Raw genomic sequence first — 21,204 nt, forward strand, 5'->3', positions numbered from 1 at the left:
AAACTATCAATAGAACTACCACATGACCCAGCAATTCTACTCCTCGGTATGTATCTGAAAAAAATAAAAATGCTAATTCGAAAAGATACATGCACCCCAATGTTCACAGCAACATTACTTACAATAGCCAAGATATGGAAGCAACCTAGGTGCCCATCAATGGATGAATGGATAAAGAAGATGTGTTGTGTACACACACACACACACACACACACACACACACACTGGAATATTACTCAGCCATAAAAAAGAATGAAATTTTGTCATTTGCAACAATATGGATGGACTTGGAGAGTATTATGTTCAGTAAAGCAAGTCAGACTGAGAAAGACAAACACTGTACATTATCATGTATACGTGGAAGCTAAAAAATAAAACGAATGTATACAACAAAACAGAAACAAGACTCACAGACATAGAAAACAAACTAGTGGATACCAGTGGGGAGATGGAAGGAGGGAGGAACAAGATAGAGGTAGGGGATTAAGAGGTACAAACTACTAGGTATAAAATAAATAAGCTACAAGGATATATTGTGTAGCACACAGACTATAGCCAATACTTGTAATAACTATAAATGGAGTTTAACCTTTTAAAACTGTGAATCACCATGTTGTACACCTGAAATGTATGTAATGTTGTAAAAATCAACTACACTGCAACTAAAAAAAAACAAGAAAGAAACAGAGGGAGATGCTCTAGATTAAAAGACATTTTTTGGAAATTAATTAATTAAAATTAATTCATTTTACATTAATTAAAATTAAAAATTAAAAATAGGGACTTCCCTGGTGGCACAGTGGTTTAGAATCCATCTGCCTGCCAATGCAGGGGACACGGGTTCAATCCCTGGTCTGGGAAGATCCCACATGTCACGGAGCAACTAAGCCCGTGTGCCACAACTACTGAGCCTGAGCTCTAGAGCCTGCACGCCACAACTACTGAGCCCACGTGCTGCAACTACTGAAGCATGCGCAACTAGAGCCTGTGCTCTGCAACAAGCAAAGCCACTGCAACGAGAAGCCCGCATATTGCAATGAAGAGTAGCCCCTGCTGGCTGCGACTAGAGAAAGCCCACACGCAGCAACGAAGACCCAACGCAGCCAACAAAAAAATAAAAATAAACACTAATCATAAGAACACCAGAATGGTTACAATAGTATCAAACAAAATAGATTTCAGAACAAAGAATATTATCAGGGATTATGCAAGGCATTTTATTTTATTTATATTTACTTATTTATTTTTGGCCGCACTGTGCAGGGTGTGGGAATCTTAGTTCCCCAACCAGGGATCAAACCCGTGTCTCCTGCACTGGAAGCGTGGAGTCTTAGCCACCAGACCGTCAAGGAAGTCCCAAGTAAGGTATTTTATAATGATAGAGGGGGTCAATTCATGAGAAGATATAACAGTCCTAAATGTGAATACACCTAATAACAGAACCTCAAAATATATTAAGTAAAAACTGATAGAACTGAAAAGGAAAAATGGACAAATCCACAATTACAATGTAAGATTTTGACTTTCTTCTCTGTCATTGCTATAACAAATAGACTGAAACATCAATAAGGATACAGAAGACTTTACCATCCTAATCAACCAATTTGACCTGATTATTTAGAGAATACTCCATCCAATAACACTAGAATATACATTCTCTACAAGTGCACACAGAACATCCATCAGATGCTACTATAATCTGTGGTACAAAAAAAGTCTCCATAAATTTAAGAAGAATGAAATCGTATACAGCATGTTCCCTGATTGTAACAAAATTAAACTAGAAATCAATGACAGAAAGCTATCTGGAAAATCCCCAAATATTTGAAAATTAAACACACTTCCTCTAAACAACCAATGGGTCAAAAAGGAAATCATGAGAGAAATTAGAAAATATTTTCAACTGAATGAAAATGAAAATACAACATGTCTAAATTTGTTAGAAATTTATAGCATTAAATGTTCTATTGGAAAAAATAAGTCTCATATCAATGATATAAGCTCCCATATACAAAACAAGAAAAAGAGTTAATTAAACCCAAAGTAATGAAAAGGAAAGGAAATAAAAATATAAGAGCAGAAATGAAGAAACAGGAAACAGAAAAATAATGGAGGAAATCAATGAAACCAAAAGTTGGTACTTTGAAAAGATCAGTGAAATCGATAAACCTCTAGCCAACTGACAAAGGGAAAAAGGTGAGTCACAAATTACCAATAACAGGAATGAATCAATGGCACTGCTACAAACTGTACAAACATCAAGAGGATAAAAAGAGTAGATTTTTGAACAACTCTGTGCCAATACATTTTATAACTTGGATGAAATGGACAATTCCTTGAAAGACACAAATTATAAAAGCTCACTGAAGAGAAAAAAAAAATTGATAACATGAATAGCCATAGTTGTATTAAGGAAGTTGAACTTCTAGTTAAACACCTTCCCACAAAGAAATCTCCAGGCTCAGATGGCTTCACTGGTGAATTCTAACAAACACTGAAGGAAGAAATAACAGCAGCTCTACACAAATTCTTTCTGAAAATAAAAGGAGAGAATACTTCCTAACTCATTCTGTAAGACAGCATTACCTTGATACCAAAACTAGACAAAGATATTACAAGAAAAACTTGTAAATTCATCAAGCAATATATGAAAAAAGAATCTATCATGACCAAGTGGGGTTTATCCTAGGGATAAGCTGGTTTAGCACTTCAAAATCAATCAATATAACTCACCATGTTAATTTAAAAAGGGGAAAAGCCACATAATGCAGAAAAACCAACAGATGCAAAAAAACTTTTGACAAAATTCAACACCCATTTGTGATAAGAATGATCCGCAAACTAGAACTTCTTCAACCTGATAATCTGATAAAGAGCATCTAAGTAAAAATTGTCACTAATGTTACACTTTGTCAAAGACTAAATGCTTTTCCCCTCAGTCAGGAATAAGGCATAAATGTTTGTTCTCACTGCTTATATTCAACCTTGCACTGAAGGTTCTAGACAATGTAGTAAATAAAGCAAGACAGAAATAAAAGGAATACATATTGGAAAGCAAGAAGGAAAACAGTAATTATTCACATATGACATGATTATCTATGCAGAAAATCCTAAAGAATCTACCAAAAAATTACTAGAATAAGTTTAGACAGAATGCAGGTTAATATAAAAAAATCAATTGCATTTTCATATACTAGCAATAAACAATGGGAATTTGAAATAAAAATGAATAGTATTTACAATAGCATAAAAAAAACCTAGGTATTAATATAACAAACATTTGCAAGATTGGTACACTGATAACAACAAAACATTACTCAGAGAATTTAAAGATCTAAATAAAAGGAGATGTGCCTCATATTCATGAATTAGAAAACTATATTATCATTATTGATTACTATTCTTGAATTTAAACTATTAATGCATATTTTAATATTTTCCTCTCCCCTAATAGATTGTCTTAAACATTCTTCTAATGTGCTTTGGGTCTAATTCTATGAAAACTGTAAGATAAGAGCTAATTGTTTAATGTCATTGGTAAAGAGTTTCTGTTTGGGATGTGAAAAAGTTCTGGAAATAGATACTGGTGATGGTTATACAACACTGTGAATGTACTTAATGGAACTGAATTATATACTTAGAGATGGTTAAAATGATAAAATTTTATGTCATGTATATTTTAAAACACACACACACACACACACACACACACACAAACAGAAAAGTGTAAGCAACACAAACATCCATAAGGGAGCACTGGGGTGAGCACTTGGAGGATTGGAAAAGGAGCAAAGGTGTTAAATGGGAAGATAAGTTACCAGTATGAGAGAGACACCCATGATGATATCAGTGGAGATAAAGGGAACTGAAATATAAGGAATAAGATTCACCACTAAATGGTCGTGCAGTGGAAAAGAGACACTTTTCAAGTTAGCTGTGTTAGCAGGTGGGTAGGGCCTGGGCCCATAAGCAGATTGAGGGGGAAAAAAAAGACTAGAATGGTAGGAGATAATAAGGTAAATCTTGGGCATGTACCTGAAGTATCTGTGGAAGACACAGGTGGTGATATCTAGTTGGAGGTTGGATACAGTTTTGACACCCACAACAGAGATTTAGGATTAAAATTATTTGAGCATCATTAGAATAATAGTGGTAGATTGTGAATAAGAACAGGAGACTATACAGTGAAGAGAACCGATACAGAATCTGGAGAACACCAGTATTTAAGAGGTCCAATATATACAATGGAATATTACTCAGCCATAAAAAAGAACAAAATAATGCCATTTGCAGCAACATGGATGAACCTAAAGATTGTCATACTGAGAGAAGTAAGTCAGACACAGAAAGACAAGTATCATATGATATCGCTTACAGGTGGAACCTAAAAAAAGGGTACAAATGAACTTATTTACAAAATAGAAGTAGAGTCACAGATACAGAAAATAAACTTATGGTTACCAGGGGATAAGGGGGGGAGGGATAAATTGGGAGATTAGGACTGACATATACACACTACTATACATAAAATAACAAATAAGAGCCTACTGTATAGAACAGAGAACTGTACTCAGTACTCTGTAATGGCCTATATGGGAAAAGAATCTAAAAAAAGAGTGGATATATATATGTATATGTATAACTGATTCATTTTGCTGTACACCTAAAACTAACACAACATTGTAAATCAACTATACTCCAATAAAAATTAAAAAAAAAAAAAAAGAGGTCCAGGTATAAAGATGAATTTTCTGAAAGAAAGAACCAGAATAATGTCTTTGAAATCAAGAGCAGACTACTTCATGAGTTACACTCCTAGTTCAGTATGGTGATCTAAGTATATTCATTTACTTCTCTTGCATCTGAACATAAAATTAGAAGAAATTTAAAAATAGGAATAAATCTATAACACATACCACAGATTTTTAGGAATTATTAGCAGCTATGAGCAGAACTCAAGGAGCGGAGAGGAGAAATACAGGATTCTTGGTTTTTGTACAATCTGCCAAAGCATAGCTCTAGTCTCAAAGCCTCAAGACAGGACTTCTTGCCATTTAACTAATAGCAATCTATCAATTCCATCTCCATCTTGACTGTTTTTATCTTTGCAAGACAGGTTCATGAAGTAATATATTCTCATTTAATTTGAGGAAATGCGTTTTTGTTCTAGCACTGCTTCTGGGAGAACACTGAGAAAAGATGTTGAATGATTATACCCACTTAATGTGTGAACACTGCTTAAAATTAGAAGGAGCACTCGTGGAAGGTAAAAGCTTATCTGACCAATATGGGAACAAGTGAGGGCTGCTTTCCTGAAGGGGAAGATAAACAGGAGGATTTTAGTACAAGAAAGGGAAATGCTCAAATATTCTTAAAAACAACAACAAAAAACTATTTCAGAAAGGAGAAAGGAACCATCACCTCACCTGAGCCATGGTTTTGAGATCTGCAAGAGATGACCGGTCTTCCTTTGGGCTCCTCTTTAGAAAAGGGGCGGTTCCTAAGAAGGCAAAACCAAGATGAAAAAAAGCCACATGCCACTACACATGCTTTTAAGCTCTCTTATGACTTACGAGATTGACTCAAGATTGACTCCATTTCCCTTGCTTTGGTGCTTGTCCACTCTATACACCCCACACCAATACGGGGGGAGAATAAGCTAGACAAAAATGATTTTATCCCCAAAGCCAGAGATACAGGCTCCTGGGGCAATGGGTTAGATTTTGGGCAAGCCCCCACCTCTCTAGCACTATCTTTTCTCTCCTAACCTGCCTACTATTATTAACTACTTCCAAGCTGTTCTCTATTAAGGCTCTACCATTTACATCATGAGCAGCAATATGTGAAAATTCTTGTCACTCCATACCCTCATGAGTACCACTGATACAAACTTCCTGATGCTTACCAAGGTATACACTGTGATTCTAGTTCTTATTTTTCTTAGTATGAGATAAGGTAAGCTTCTATTCACAAGTTTAAAAAGCACCTTAATTTTTGTTTGTTTTTAAAATAAAAGCCAGGCCAAGCCAGGCAGCCAACTCCCCACGGCAGCCACCACCGCCATCCATCTTTAGTTTCTTGTCTGTGAAAGGTCTCAATTTTTTCACTTTTCTATTAACTTATTTTTATTTTCTGGATTGATATTAGATCTTTTTTAAAGGAAGGAAATTAATTCTGTAATTACTTAAAATAATTTGTTATAGTTTTTCTTTATCATACACTTTATTTCCTTTATATATTTGAGTGTATCTGGACTTTGTATTTAGTTCCACTGATCTGCTCATTTAATTAGCAGGATTACTCTGCAGTTATTATAGTTTTAAAACATATTTTAGTATCAGGTAGGCTTACTTCCCCCTTCATTATTTTTCTTTAACAATTTCTGTCTTGTTCATTTTCTCCTAAGAAGTTCAGAAAGTTAAAAAATTTTACTGAAATTTTAATGAAACTCCATGAAATGTTAGGGAGTTTTGACAATTTATCACGTGTCCCTGGCCCTTTTATTTAAGTCTTTAATTTTTGAGTCCCTTAGGAACATCAAAATTTTTTGTATACATCATGCTGTCTTTTGTATCTTATATTTTGATGGCCACTGGCAACTTTCCATAGTTTTTTGATGCAGATATACACATACGCACAGACACATATATGAAACCTATTGATTTGTTAATGTCTTTTCCAGCAAACCTCTGAGTTTTCTAACTGTTGTCATTGTTTTGAACAGGATGGTAACTTAGAAATTTTTCTGCCTCAGACTCAGCAGATGTCCCAAAGATAGTAGGCAAAACAATCTTTCAATTGTCCCTCATTCTAAGATAAAGTCTTGTAAAGCAGCTGACTGTAAAGTTTTGCTACCATTAATTTACCTCCTACTTCGAGAGGCTGAGAAAAGGGAATGTCTCTTTAAGAGAGCAAATTATTTTTAGAACATAGTTTTCTAGGGGGAAGAAAAGTAGGTGCTTCTCACTCCCTTATAATAAACAAGGGGCTCCTCAGACCCTGATGCCACTATAAATCAAAGTGGTGAGAGAACTTGGTGGGGAAATGTACATGTTTCCAGGATTTGGGCGGCGGGGAGGGGGTAGCAGGGTGGTGGTGACTAAAGTGGCTAATTATCACCTGAGCTCCAGATGGGGAACCCACGGATGGAGCATGCCTAGGTTGGTTTGGATCCTGTCCAAGAGGACTGACAGGAGAGAACAAGACCTACCAGAGTAGGTGGGCCACTGCATGCCAAGAGGAGGCATCTAGAGAAGTGGCCGTGCCCATGAAAAGGGAACTGTATTTGGAAGTTCCCAGCAGTGGGGTCTCTCAGAAGGTAAATATGACTTACACTAAATTATAACGGTACCAGTCATCTTAGCCTCTTCTTGTCCCTGACTTCTGACTTCTCTTTTCCAGCTCCCAATCCATTCCAGCTGGAGACTATCAACCTAGAGGGAGTAAAGAGGGGACAAAATAGAGGTTGAGGAATTAGAGAAGAAACTGATCATGTTTTCTTTAGCACAGCACACTTCCAACAGGAGGGAGTTTTTGCTTTTAAAACAAGTTAGTGGGACTTCCGTGGTGGCAGAGTGGTTAAGAATCCACCTGCCAATGCAGGGGACACAGGTTTGAGCCCTGGTCCGGGAAGATCCCACATGCCGCAGAGCTACTAAGCTCTAGCGCCACCACTGAGCCTGTGTGCCACAACTTCTGAGCCCGCATGCCACAGCTACTGATGCCCGTGTGCCTAGAGCCCATGCTCTGCAACAAAGAGAAGCCACCGCAATGAGAAGCCCGCGCACCGCAACGAAGAGTAGCCCCCGCTCGCTGCAACTAGAGAAAGCCCACACGCAGCAACGAAGACCCAATGCAGCCAAAAATAAATAAATAAATGTATTTTAAACAATAAATAAAATTAAATTAAAAAAACAATTTAGAAGTATTGATTTCTACAGTGAACACTTTATTCAGCTAAATGAGACTGATCTTGTGTTTAAATGTTCGATTTTTTATCTTCACAATGACTGAAGAAATTATTGAAACTTTATTGTCCAGGAATTCACCCAAATAGAAATTCTGAGAGTAGCAGTTATGGGAGAAAGTTTTTTGTGTACTCCTAATGATGTTCTACTTATGTCAACATACTGGTCATTAGTCAATATGGGGTTTCGCAATATACAATTGTTCCATCTGAAAATTATTTTAATTTTACCTCCTCCTCTCCGTTTTTAAAATCTCTATGTTTTTTTTACTTGTCTAATTGCCAGAGTCAAATTCTACAGGCATATAAAATGGACAATATTCAGACAATCTAAACAATACATAGTACTTAATTAGTCTTGCATCTACTTTCTCAAGTGCTCCATCTCAGTCACACAACGAGCCAGACACATTCCTAGTCACCGTGAATTGTGCAATTACTTGTGTGCACAAATACTTCAAAATTTGACATAGTCACAGTTATATCATCCACTACACAATCCCAATCCCATAGACACAATTCATGCATAATCTCTCAGAGCCCATTACATAATTCTACAGAAAGCTGCAAAATTTTACTCACAAACCCCTTACTGTTGCCTCTCCAAAGTCGCATACAGTCTCAAACACAAATCTACTCGCACCTAATTTAAAAATTAGACACACGCAGAGACCCTCTCACTTTCATAAACAATAGGTTCCATAACGTTACACAGAATAACACACGTTCCACACACACACACACACACACACACACACACAAGACCAGGCACAAAAAGCTACCCAAACAGAACGCCTGTGTGTGCCAGGCCGAGCTCACACCCGCCTCGGGCTCCCTGTTCCCTTCTCGGCGTTCCCAGCCCTGGCTCCCAGATCCTTCCCCTGCCTAGGTTCTCGCTTCCCTCCTCGCTTTATCTAGGGCCCGGACTCTCGCTTTCTTCCCCGGCCTTCTCTCAGCCCAGGTTCTCTCTCCTTTCCTCGCTTTTCCCAGTGCTGGTTCCCACCTCCCTGCTCAGCAATCCCCACCGGGTACCACAATCACCAGCCTGCCCAGCGCCAGCAGGACCCACCAGCCTCACCTTCGACTACTGGCCAGCCATCTGCGCTTGCGCACTCCGGCGCGGGCTCTACTTCCCAAGAGTCTCCGCGGCTCCTTCTTCGCCGCCGCGTCCTAGGCGCGCCGTCTCGACATCCGGGTTTTTGCGGCCTTGAACTACATTTCCCACAGCCCCTGGGCTGCTTTTGAAAAGAATTTTGATCTTTGGTTCATCTCTGATTCCCCTCTGAGGTCCTCTCGGTCGTCGCGCTCCGAGTGGTAACCTGAGTCTGGGTACGGCGGGCACTCACGGTGAGGAAGCCCCCACCGTCTGGCGCACACAGGGCGTGTGGAGCCTGGAGCTCAGGCCTGTGTAGGCGTGTGTAAGAGTGTGTGAGCGTTTGTGGCAGTAACGAGGCGGGGTGTGTGTGCGGTGATGAGGTCTTGACTGGTGCAAGATGCGGGACCCTTTGGGTGACCGTGATCGGCTGTGATGTTGAGGTAGGTGACACTGGGGGGCTTGAGACCGCCCTTCAGAAGACGATGCTGTTGTTACCTAGTGTGGTGGAAGAGGCTTTTAATTCTGTGACCGGGTGGGAGTTTGGTTGTGTCACGGGGTAGAGCTTCATTTCTGCGGTTCTGGTTTAACGTCGGGACTGAGGCGATCTGTTGAAGATCTCCCTGAGAGTGTATCTGTGCCTGTCAAGACGACGATGCCCGTATTAACCGGTGTTGCACTGAAGCACGGCCTGAGCTGCTTTTGTCAGCACCTCCACCTCCAGTGCCCAGACTCCAGTGCTTAACACACAAGTGGGTATCAGTGGAGTGAGTGTTGCCCGCCTAGGGGCCAATTTTAGGTTCTCTTGTTTCTTAGTATCTGTATCCTTTTATCACTGCTTTCTCTTTTCTCCCACTTTATAGCCAGGACACCAGCTGCAGAGAAATGGCCACCAAACGGGGAGTCAGATATTTGAGTGGTGGGATAAAGGTTATATGCAAGCAAGAAAGCACAAACCTGTTTTTGGAATGAGTTTTGGGGCTGGGAGTGTCCCTTAGGCAGAGTCCTAGGAAGACCTGTAGAGAGCCTAGGAGTAGGATTCCTTCCTCAGAGGATCTCCTTTGGGAGCTGAGGTCAAGTTCCATGTTTCAAAACCACATCATTTCCAAAGCTGTCTCCCCAGGAAACTTGCTGTGAACTTAGAGAAAGTTTCAGCTCTGGTTATCAGTGACCCTGGCCTTTCCCTTCGATACTAAGAAAGGTCAGTAGTACTCCCATCTCCCCTGTACTTCCATCTGAGCATGCGTGTGGTAGATGACTGAGCTTGGGTGGTGTTGAAGAATTTCTTCCAGTTTAGCCAGTTCATGCTCTAAGAAAGGTCTGGTGTCTCATGAGTCCTTACTCCCCTTCTCTTCACCCTTCCCCTGCAGTGCAGCTCTCTGAAAGAAGAGCTCTGGGGAAAGGCAAACGTTACAGAGCATATCTGAAAAACCAAGCTCAAGGTCAGGGATTTTGTTGTTGTTGCTGTTATTCTCTTTGTTTTAGTTTTTCAGAAAAGGAAAGTATTTGCTCTCCTTCTCCTGAAATGGTTAGGTTACAATTAGGCAGGGCCTTGTGATGTACTTTGACTAATAAAATGTGGTGGAAGTGAGACTTTCAAGATAAAGCCTTAGGAGGTCTTGCAGCTTTTGCTCTTTCCCTCTTCCTGCCTTGAGACCACGAGGTACTAAAGGCTAAGACTAGCTTGCTTGAAGACAAAAGATCACTTGGAGACAGAGGCCAAGCTAACAGCAACAACTGCCAGATGTTTCAGTGAGACCGTTTTGGTCCATCCAGCCCCCACCAAGCCACCAGCTGGCTGCTGTCACATGAGTGAGATCAGCAGAAGCACCACTCAGCCAAGCCAAGCCCGAATTGCCAACCCCCGGAATGATGAGCTAATTAATGGTTTTGTTTTAAGCCACAAACTTTTGGGGGCGGTTACATAGCAATAGATAACTGAAACTGCTGTTTAAACTTCTAGACATTTTCTATCACCCTATACTGATATAATTGTATTGGTCAACCTGCTTTGTTAAGTGATTTCTCTACTGATGTTATACCTTGAAAATATTCCATATCCTAAATTTTCTACAACTTTGCATTTGTGTATCTAAGTGTTCTATTACATGGTTATTTTATAATTTATTTAACCAATAACTTTCCCGAGCAACTCCTTCTTCTTCCTGTCCAACTCCCACGTCTTCACCAACTTTACATTCCCTTCCAGGACCTTAAGGGGAACATGGGTTCCTGTCATTTCAGGGGTATGTAGACTCAAGAATGTGGCATTGGGGCTTCCCTGGTGGCGCAGTGGTTGGGAATCTGCCTGCTAATGCAGGGGACACGGGTTCGAGCCCTGGTCTGGGAAGATCCCACGTGCCGCGGAGCAACGAGGCCCGTGAGCCACAACTACTGAGCCTGCGCTTCTGGAGCCTGTGCCCCGCAACAAGAGAGGCCGCGATAGTGAGAGGCCCGCGCACGGCGATGAAGAGTGGTCCCCACTTGCCGCAACTAGAGAAAGCCCTCGCACAGAAACGAAGACCCAACACAGCCATACATACATACATACATACATACATACATAAAAAAAAAAATAAAATAAAATAAAAAAAAAAGAAAAAAGAATGTGGCATTGACTTCTGCTGAGTGTGTATAGGTGACTCACCCCACTCGGAAGAATTTGTTCAATATAGGTGTGATATAGGACCAATGTACATTTATTTAACTAATAAACTGGGTCTCCCTGATTACAGTATCTCTTTTCCATTTTCCAATTCAGAATCTGCATTCTGGAGCCATCTAGTAACTTTCATCACTGTGACTCATTGGGGAATGTGACTCTTTAGGGTGCTTAGCTATTTGAAGGATTGGTATGATTCCTGGAGATGGAAATGGGCATCTCTGCTGTGTTGTTTCAAAAGTGTCATCCTCCTAATACTTCAGGTTACTTTTTCAACTTCCTTTTCTGCCTGATGACAAAGGGAATGGTCTGAATTAACCACATCAGGCCTAAATCCCATTTCTTCTCCTATGTGCAGGTTTTATTATTTTTATTTATTTATTTATTTACTTTATTTTTTATTTATTTATTTTTTGGCTGTGTTGGGTCTTCGTTTCTGTGCGAGGGCTTTCTCCAGTTGCGGCGAGCGGGGGCCACTCTTCATCACGATGCGCGGGCCTCTCGCTGTCGCGGCCTCTCCCGTTGCGGAGCACAGGCTCCAGATGCGCAGGCTCAGCAGTTGTGGCTCACCGGCTTAGTTGCTCCGCGGCACGTGGGATCTTCACAGACCAGGGCTTGAACCCGTGTCTCCTGCATTGGCAGGCAGATTCTTAACCACTGCACCACCAGGGAAGCCCCGCAGGTTTTATTATTAATTAATTGATTTCCAAGGCAAATGTGGTTTCCTTGTTAGTTTCTAAGGCTAGTGGAGAGGTCGGCCAGCAAACCTGAGCCTAGGTGAGGGGCAACCAGTAAGAGGAATTCATTGTGTATAAAATCTTAGGAGTCAAGATTTAGGACCTTTAAGGTGGTATTTGAGTCACTCGTTTGAAATGCTTCATGTCTATGAAGAAAGTTCAGGCTTCTTAAGACAGAATTCAAACCACTACAACAATACACTCCATGTATTATATTCATATCTCCTATCATTTCTTTTGTTCTCAAAGAGGGAGGGATTAGCTCTATTATTTTTTTCTGATTATAAAATTAGTAGATTCTTAATTCAGAAATTTGAAGAATACAGAAAAGTTTAAAGTAAAGCTCATCTAGAAACAGCTTATTTTTTCCAAATCATCTCACCTATTTCTCCGTGAATTAACACATGGATATAGCCATATAGGATTTTGAAATTCAAAACAGAATTATACTGTAATACTGTTTTGTCATCTATCTTCTTCATCTAACCTAATATAGTGAACAACTTTTCATGTCATCAAATGACAAACGGTCATAATTTTTTGAGTACACTGTTTGGATATACTATAATTTTTTAAACTGTTTCCCTATTGTAGGATATTTAAGTTCTTTCCAGCTTTTCCTCATTATTGTACAGTGTTTTACTGCACACTCCTTTTTGTGCACATGTGTAATTATATCTTTTTGACAGTCTCAGAAATATTATTGACAATGAGGCTTTCATAGTTAAAACCTGCTTATACATCTTTATCAATTGTCCTGCTTAAATTTTCACCAATATACAACACAGTATGAGAGTGTCTAGTCTACTAATATAGGGCATCGCCAGTCTTTTAAATCTACCAATCTGGTGGAAATTGTTTGTTTAAATGAATTATGCATGCTCAGGTTTCACTCAATGTAATGAAATCTGGGCTTCTGGACAAAAGGCAGAATTGAAAGGGAACTGGTTTTGTAGTTAAAGAAATGTGGATTCAAAACATAGATCTGCCATTTATTGAACAGGAATGATTTCTTTTTTTTTTAATTTAAAAAATGTTTAAATTTTTGGTTGTTTCAAGTCTTAGTTGTGGCCCTCAGGATCTTTCATTGTGGTTCGTGGGCTCTTCGTTGCAGTGCGCAGTCTTCTCTCTAGTTGTGGCGCTCAGTAGGTGCGGTGCACGGGTGCTCTAGTTGTGGTGTGTGGGCTCCAGAGCATGTGGGCTCAGTAGTAGCGTGCGGGGTCTCTAGTTGCAGCAGGCAGGCTCAGTAGTTGTGGCACACACGCTTGGTTGCCCCACAGCGTGTGGGATTGACCAGGGATCCCCAACCAGGGATCGAACCTGCGTACCCTGCATTGGAAGGAGGATTCTTAACCACTGGACCACCAGGGTAGTCCCAGGAATGATTTCTTTTCCTTTGTTTTTAATAAGACTTTTGCACAATATAGAGCCCAGACCTTAAAATCCTAGCCTGGTGATTTGTTTTATAAGCCCATACAACCACCATTTGATAAAGATAAAGAAACTTTTCAACATCCCAGAAGGCTCCCTTCATGTCTCTTCCCAATCAGTATACCTCAAAGTTAACATTATTTTGATGTCTATCACAGTAGATTCGTTTTGTCTGGTTTTTGAACTTTGTATAAGTGGAATCATACAGTAGGTTCTTTTGTGTCTGGCCTCTTTTACTCAATATAGTATCTATGATAGCATGACTCTACATATGTGATAAAATTGCATAGAACCAAATATACACAGAAACACAGATACAAACGAGTGCATGTAAAACTGGCAAAATGTGAAGAAGTACTGTGTATTATATCAATATAAATATCCTGGTCATGATTTTTTTTTTTACAAGAAGTTAACATTGAGGGAAACTGGGTGACGTTTATGTGGGATCTCTCTATATTATTTCTTACAACTGCATATAAATCTACAATGATCTCAAAATAAAAAGTTAAAATATAAGTACATAGCTGGGACAAGCAGTTTGCCATTTGGAAAAAAATAAAATTATATCCATACCTCACATCCTGTCACAAGAATAAACTCTAAATAGATCAGGGAGGTAAACATAAAGATATGAACCCATATAGGTCCTAGAAGAAAGCATCGATGAATTCCAGTTTAACCTCCGGGTAAGGAAGAACTTTCTCATTATGACTCAGAAAATAGATGCAGTAAAAGAAAATATTGAAAATTTTGTAATATTCAAAGATTTGACTACAATTAAAAACACATAAAATCAAAAGACAACTTACAAATAAATATCTTTATCACAAATAAAGGGCTAATACTCCTGTATTAGATTAATAGGACTGCCATAAACAGAATAACACAGACTGCGTAGCTTAAACAACGGAAATTAATTTTCTCACAGTTCTGGAGGATGGAGGGCCAAGATCAACAAGTTGGCAGCTCTGGTTTCTCCTGAGGTCTCTTCTTGGCTTGCAGATGGCTACCTTCTCGCTGTGTCCTCATATGGCCTTTTCTCCTACACACCCATCCGTGGTGTGTCTCTCTATATGTCCTAGTCTCCTCTTATAAGGACACTAGCTAGATTGGACTAGGGCCTACCCTATCAGCCTCATTTTAACTTAATTACCTCCTTAAAGGCCCTATCTCCAAATACAGTCACTTTCTAAAGTACTGGGAATTAGGAATTCAACATTTGATTCAGCTTAAAGTTCTGATTCTTCACATCAGCTGAACTTTTACCTGCAATGGCATCTCTCTTTCTGGAGCTGGTTTACTCACTGCTTTCTCTACCATTCAGGGCTATCTCCTTTTTTCCAATGAGGAAATCACATCTGGCTTAGCGATATAAAGTGCTATATATAGAAAAAGTGTGGGACTTGGGTCTGTGGTGGTGATGTCAATCAAGGAAGAGGAAGAGAAGGGCCAGAGGAAGATAAGGTCACCTTAGGTGTCAAGAAAATGAAGCCTCAGTAAAAACAAAATGCAGTTATTTCTTTCCAGTTATACAAATGTCAGATCAGTTCTTCAAAGGCTCTTCAGAGATTTCCTCCAGAAGGAGAATACTTCCAGCAGGCAGATTATAAACAATCAGGGGAAATACTCTAAACTGGCAAAACCAGACTCCAACATCACATCCTTGTGGTTACATCCCTCTGAGCAGAGTTCAGGCACTTACTTTCCACCTGGGAGAACTTGATGGACATCTTCAGAAGCAACAGTCCTGCAAATGACAAAAACACTCCAACTCTACAAAGCCTAATCCCACATGACCCTGGGAAAAAAGGGAGGGTGGACCAGACACAAGAGCTAGGCAGCATATACAAGGAATTTCTCTCCCATGGCTCAGCTTTCTGAGTTCAGCAAGGATATACTAGTTTAATAAATTCCAGAACTTCCTCACAATGAGATAACTTACATAAATTTAAACTTAAGTATAATTTCTTTATAAGAACAATGTATTGATTTTAGAATATATGCTTTAAGGAATTTTGTTAAAGGGAACTTCTTCAAAAATAGGTGAAAAAAACTCACTGTTGTAAGTCTTTAGGTTAGATTTACAGCTCAGCGTATTCTAAACACAGTCGGATATGAATGATTTATATTTCCTTCCAACAAACGTGGTTTCTAAGCATGGCTGTGGGCGTTCTGCCTAGAGAAGAAGAGCTAAGAGGCTCACAGCTTGGTCTTGCTGCGTTGTTTTTTGTTTTCTTGATGGGGGATTTATCTCACTTCTGAAATATTAGCCATAATTCCTTGTATCCTGTGAGAAAATCACCTTGCTCCATTAGTTTCCTTTTGGACCCAATATCAAGAGATTCAAAACTATAAACTTGACTAGAAAAAATTCATTTATACCCAGAATTCCTGTGAATTCACAATAATTAGGAAATGGAATCAGGATACAGAGCAGAAGATATAGAGTTGGAAAATGGTAGAATCTAGTAGTTAAACAGTTAAAGGCTGAGGGCTTTGGAATTTAAATTCTGCTTCTATCTCTCAGGAACTCTGACGTTTCACAAGTTATTTCAGCTCTTGGTGCCTCACTTGACAAATCGGTTTACTGGGAATGATAAGGATACCTCCCTTAGAGGGCTCTCATGAGGATTAAATGCGACAATATGTAAAATACTTAGACTAGTGTATTAGGGTTCTCCAGAGAAACCGAACCAACAAGATGTGTGTGTATGTGCGTGTGTGTGCACGCGCGTGTGTGTTTGTGTGTGTGTGGGGGGGGATTAAGAGAGATTTTAAGGAATTGGCTCATAAGGTTGTGAGAGAGAGAGATTTTAAGGAATCAGGTCATGAGATTGTGGAGGCTTGTTAAATCCAAAATCTGCAGGCCAGGCCAGCAGGTTGAACACCCAGGGAACAACTGCAGTTCAAATCTGAAAGCTCTCTGCTGGCAGAGTTCCTTCTTGCTTTGGGAGAGGTCAGTCTTTGTTCTGTTGAGACCTTTAACTAATTGGATGAGGCCCACCCACATTATGGAGGGTAATTGCTCTACTCAAAGTTCACTGATTTTAATGTTAATCTCATCTAAAAAACATCTTCACAGAAATATCCAGAATGATGTTTGACCGAATATCTGGGCATTGTGCCCAGCCAAACTGATACATAAAATTAGCCATCATAAATCTACCCCGTGACAACCTGGCACGTATATGCATCTCCTTAAGCCATATTTAATCTCCGAATAAAGACAATAACAAGGTCATTCTTCCACCTAATATCATAGAAATATCTTGCAGATAACCAAAAATCACATTAATCCTCTGCCCAGAAGAGGCTGCAAAGTCCTTGGTTGATATTTACTCTTCTCTTTGATACCTCATAACTTAAATATTATGATGTAAAGTTAATAATACTTAAATACAATGATAAAAGGTCAGTACATCTTATGTTACAATGATAAAGGGATAAAAAAGGGAAGAAAACAAAGATATCTACTCTACACACATACACAAATACAACAGAATAAGGAAGAAATCCTGATGACAACTACTGTCCTCATTTCTGAAACTGATCACACAGTTGTAGTTGGCATTTATAACTACCTTCTTCCCCTACCCATTCCGTATTCCCTTTGCCCTCAGCAAGCACCTCAGCCTGTCATGGTTCTTTACTTGGTGGAGTGACCCAAATATTCATTCTTGAAGAATGTGGCCCGTCAGTCATCCTGCCTGAATGGTGTTGTAGTTTTCCATTCACTTTAATCACAGGGCCTGTTAATACTAAGAGATACTGGAAAGGCTCCCCTGTACTTGAGACATACTTTTCCTTACCTCCTTTGTGGAGTAGCAATCCAACTTCCTCTTCGTAGTCAAGATCAACCACCCCAGCCAACACAGTAACTCCCTTATTTGCCTGTTGATTCAGAGGGTTAAGGAGCCCAAAATGGCTGGGTAGCAGTCTTTAACTTCCAGTTCAATGGAATCATTGTGTCTCCTGGTGGAAGCATCCCTCCATTTGGAACTAAGACCTCTGGGCAGCAGAACACAAGTTGTGGGGACAGAAAGCAAAAATTTTACTTTTGGGTTACTAGGGGTAATAGTGAGTGGTATCACTCCCATTACTTGATTCCTGGCCTTGTGAATACTGGCCATGGGAGAAACAGCACCAAATATTGGACACTGATCCATAGCATATACAGCCTTCAGGAGAACCTTGCCTCAGCCCTGCAAGATACTGCCACCTAGCTGGCATTGTAACTGAGTCTTCAAAACATCATTCCATTGTTCTTTCAAGCCAGCTGCTTAAAGATGGTGGGGAACATGGTAATACCAGTGAATTCCATGGGGATGGTACCATTGCTGCACTTATTTGTTGTGACATGAGTTTCTTGATCAGAAGCAATGCTGTGTGGAATACCGTGACGGTGGATAAGGCATTCTGCAAGTCCACGGATGGTAGTTTTGGCAGAAGCATTATATGCAATAGAGGCAAGTCTGTATCCAGAGTGTCTCTTCCAGTAAGAACAAAATGCTGCCCCTTCCATGATGGAAACAGTCTAGTGTAATCAACCAGCCACCAGGGAATGGTGCCATATTGGGGACTCAGTGTTGGTCTCTTCTGCTGATTGGGCAGTCGGCAGTGGCTATAGCCAGGTCAGCCTTGGTGAATGGAAGACCATGTTGCTGCACCCATGCATAACCTCCATCACTGCCACCATGGCCACTTTGTTCATGAGCCCATTGGGTGATGACAAGGATGACTGAGGAAAGAAACTGGTATCCACAAAATGGGTCATTCTATCCACTTTATTGAAATCCTCCTCTGCTGAGGTTACTCTCTGGTGAGCATTCACATGGGACACAAATATCTTCATTTTTTCCCATTCAGAGAGGTCCATACCTCTTTCCCAGACTTCCTTGTCACCAATTTTCCAATCATGTTCCTTCCAAGTCCCTGACCATCCAGCCAAATCATTGGCCACAGCCCATGAATCCATATATAATTGCACATCTGGCCATTTCTCCTTCCAAGAAAAATAAGTAACCAGGTGCACTGCTCGAAATTCTGCCCAATAGGAGGATTACATGTGCTGTCAGGGTGTGCTTGGCCTGACCAACATACCACTTTCATTTCATGATGGATTGCTGCTGTGCACACCCAACTTAATGGCTCGGTGGGTCAGATTACAACCAGTTCATGATGGGCAGCTCAGATCGCGTGTTAACTTGGTGGCCCATGGTTAAGTGTTCAGTTGCTACTAAGGCCCAGTAACAGGCCAAAAGCTATTTTGCCAAAGGAGAGTAGTTAATTGCAGAGGATGGCAGGGCTTTGATTCAAAACCCTAAGGCCCTATGCTGTGATTCACCTATAGGGTCCTGCCAAAGGCCCCAGACAGCATCCCTATCTGCTACTGATACCTCAAGCACCATTGGGTCTGCTGGGGTATATGGCCCAAGTGGCAGAGCAGCTTGCACAGTAGTCTGGACCTGTTGCAGAGTCCCAGAGCCTTCTCTTGTTCTGGGCCCTACTCAAAACTAGCAACTTTTCAGGTCACTCAGTAAAGGGATGGAAGTTACACATCCAAATGAGGAATATGTTGCCTCCAAAATCCAGAGGCTTCCTAGGGTTTGTGCCTCTTTTTTGGTTATGGGAGGAGCCAGATAAGCATAAGAACAACTTATCCTTCACCTTAGAAGGGATATCTGACATGCCCCACACCACTGGGTCCCTAGGAATTTCACTGAGGTAGAAGGCCCCTGAGTTTTTGTTGGACTTATTTTCTACCCTCTGACACACAAATAAATGTCTTACCAGTTAAGTCTGGAGTAGTTGCCACTTCTTGCTACTAGGTCCAATCAGCATATTGCCATCAAAGAAATGGACCAGTGTGACATCTTGTGGAAGGGAAAGGTAATCAAGATCCCTATGAACTAAATTACGACATAGGGCTGGAGAGTTGATATAGCCCTGAGGTAGAACACTGAAGATGTAATGCTGGCCTTGCCAGCTGAAAGCAAACTGCTTCTAGTTGTCTTTATTAACAGGGATGGAGAGGAAAAAAAAATTGCCAGATCAATGGTTGCATACCAGGTACCAGGGAATGTGCTAATTCCCTCAAGGAATGAAACCACATTTGGTACAGCGGCTGCAATTGGAGTCACTACCTGGTTTAGCTTATGATAATCCATTGTCATTCTCCAGTATCTATCTGTCTTCTGCACAGGCCAAATAAGCAAGTTTAATGTGGATGTGGTGGGAATCACCACCCTTGCATCTTTCAAGCCCTTAATAGTGGCACTAATCTCTGCAATGCAGTGTTTCTTTTGGTTTACTATTTTTCTAGGTAGAGGCAATTCTGGTAGCTTCCACTTGTCCTTTCCCACCATAACAGCCCTCACTCAACAGGGCAGAGAGCCAGTGAGGGGATTCTTACAGTTCCTGAGTATGTCTATCTCAATTATCCATTCCAGAACTTGGGGGGAAAACCACAGGATGGGTTCAGGGTCCACTGTGAGATGGACTTGAGCTAAAACTTCATTGATCACCTGATTTCCATAAGCGCCTACTCTGACTGGTAGACAACAATGACGTTTTGGGTCTCCTGAAATTATTGTCAATTCAGAGCCATCGTCCAGTAATCCCTGAAAGGTCTGATTGTTTTCCTTTTCCTCAACATACAGTTATCCTTACCAGGAAAAATTAACAGTATACATTTTTGGCAATGTAGCAGTGTCTCTCATTAAAGGGGTTCTAAGTTAGCACACTGGGTCAAGTCTGGGAATTGAGCGGCCATGACTCTCTGTTTTTATTATTCAAGTTAAGCTTTTGTACTCTTGACCTAGAACTCTTCCGCTTATACAGATCAAGTTAAGAATTTAGTAGACTTCCCATCTATTTCACTTCCACCAAAGAATATCAGCCATACTCCCAGTAACCACATAACAGAAATTAAAAAACAACCAACCAAAAAACCTTTCATGGTCATTTTGCATTCTTCATCACAATAAATTATTTCATATTTTTAAAGTCATGTTTTAATTCTTCTTAGATTTAAAAGAATTTCCATTGGAAATTTAAATTTTCAAGTAACTCTGACGCTTCAGGAAGCTTAGCCATTATTATCTTTTTAGAGATAAGTGAGGTTCAGAGTAGGTATCACCTCATACTCAATCTCACACACATAACATTGCAGTCTCTCAGTTACTAAATTCAGATCACAACCACACACTGTCTTCCATCCAGATCTTAACTTGCATAAGTTGCATTCTAACACACACAAAAACACCTTTACCAAATCTCTTGCATGACCTCCCGCTCAATCATACTCAAAACA

The 21,204-nt window shown here is 40.2% G+C and overlaps 1 protein-coding gene across 1 annotated transcript in view; it reads right to left on the reverse strand.

Annotated features, from left to right (window-relative positions):
• The window catches only part of ZNF567 (zinc finger protein 567), a 28,578-nt gene extending 19,496 nt beyond the window's left edge, over window positions 1–9,082 (reverse strand). Inside the window, exons 1-3 of the mRNA XM_068528522.1 lie at window positions 9,045–9,082; window positions 7,334–7,433; window positions 5,427–5,500 (exon numbers count right to left, since the gene is read on the reverse strand). Coding sequence (XP_068384623.1) covers window positions 5,427–5,435 — 9 coding nt within the window. The 5' untranslated portion in view covers window positions 5,436–5,500; window positions 7,334–7,433; window positions 9,045–9,082. The remainder of the gene's footprint in view (window positions 1–5,426; window positions 5,501–7,333; window positions 7,434–9,044) is intronic.
• Between the last annotated feature and the right edge of the window lie 12,122 nt (window positions 9,083–21,204).

Source organism: Eschrichtius robustus, chromosome 19 (genome assembly GCF_028021215.1).
Source record: "Eschrichtius robustus isolate mEscRob2 chromosome 19, mEscRob2.pri, whole genome shotgun sequence".
Taxonomy (NCBI): Eukaryota; Metazoa; Chordata; class Mammalia; order Artiodactyla; family Eschrichtiidae; genus Eschrichtius; species Eschrichtius robustus.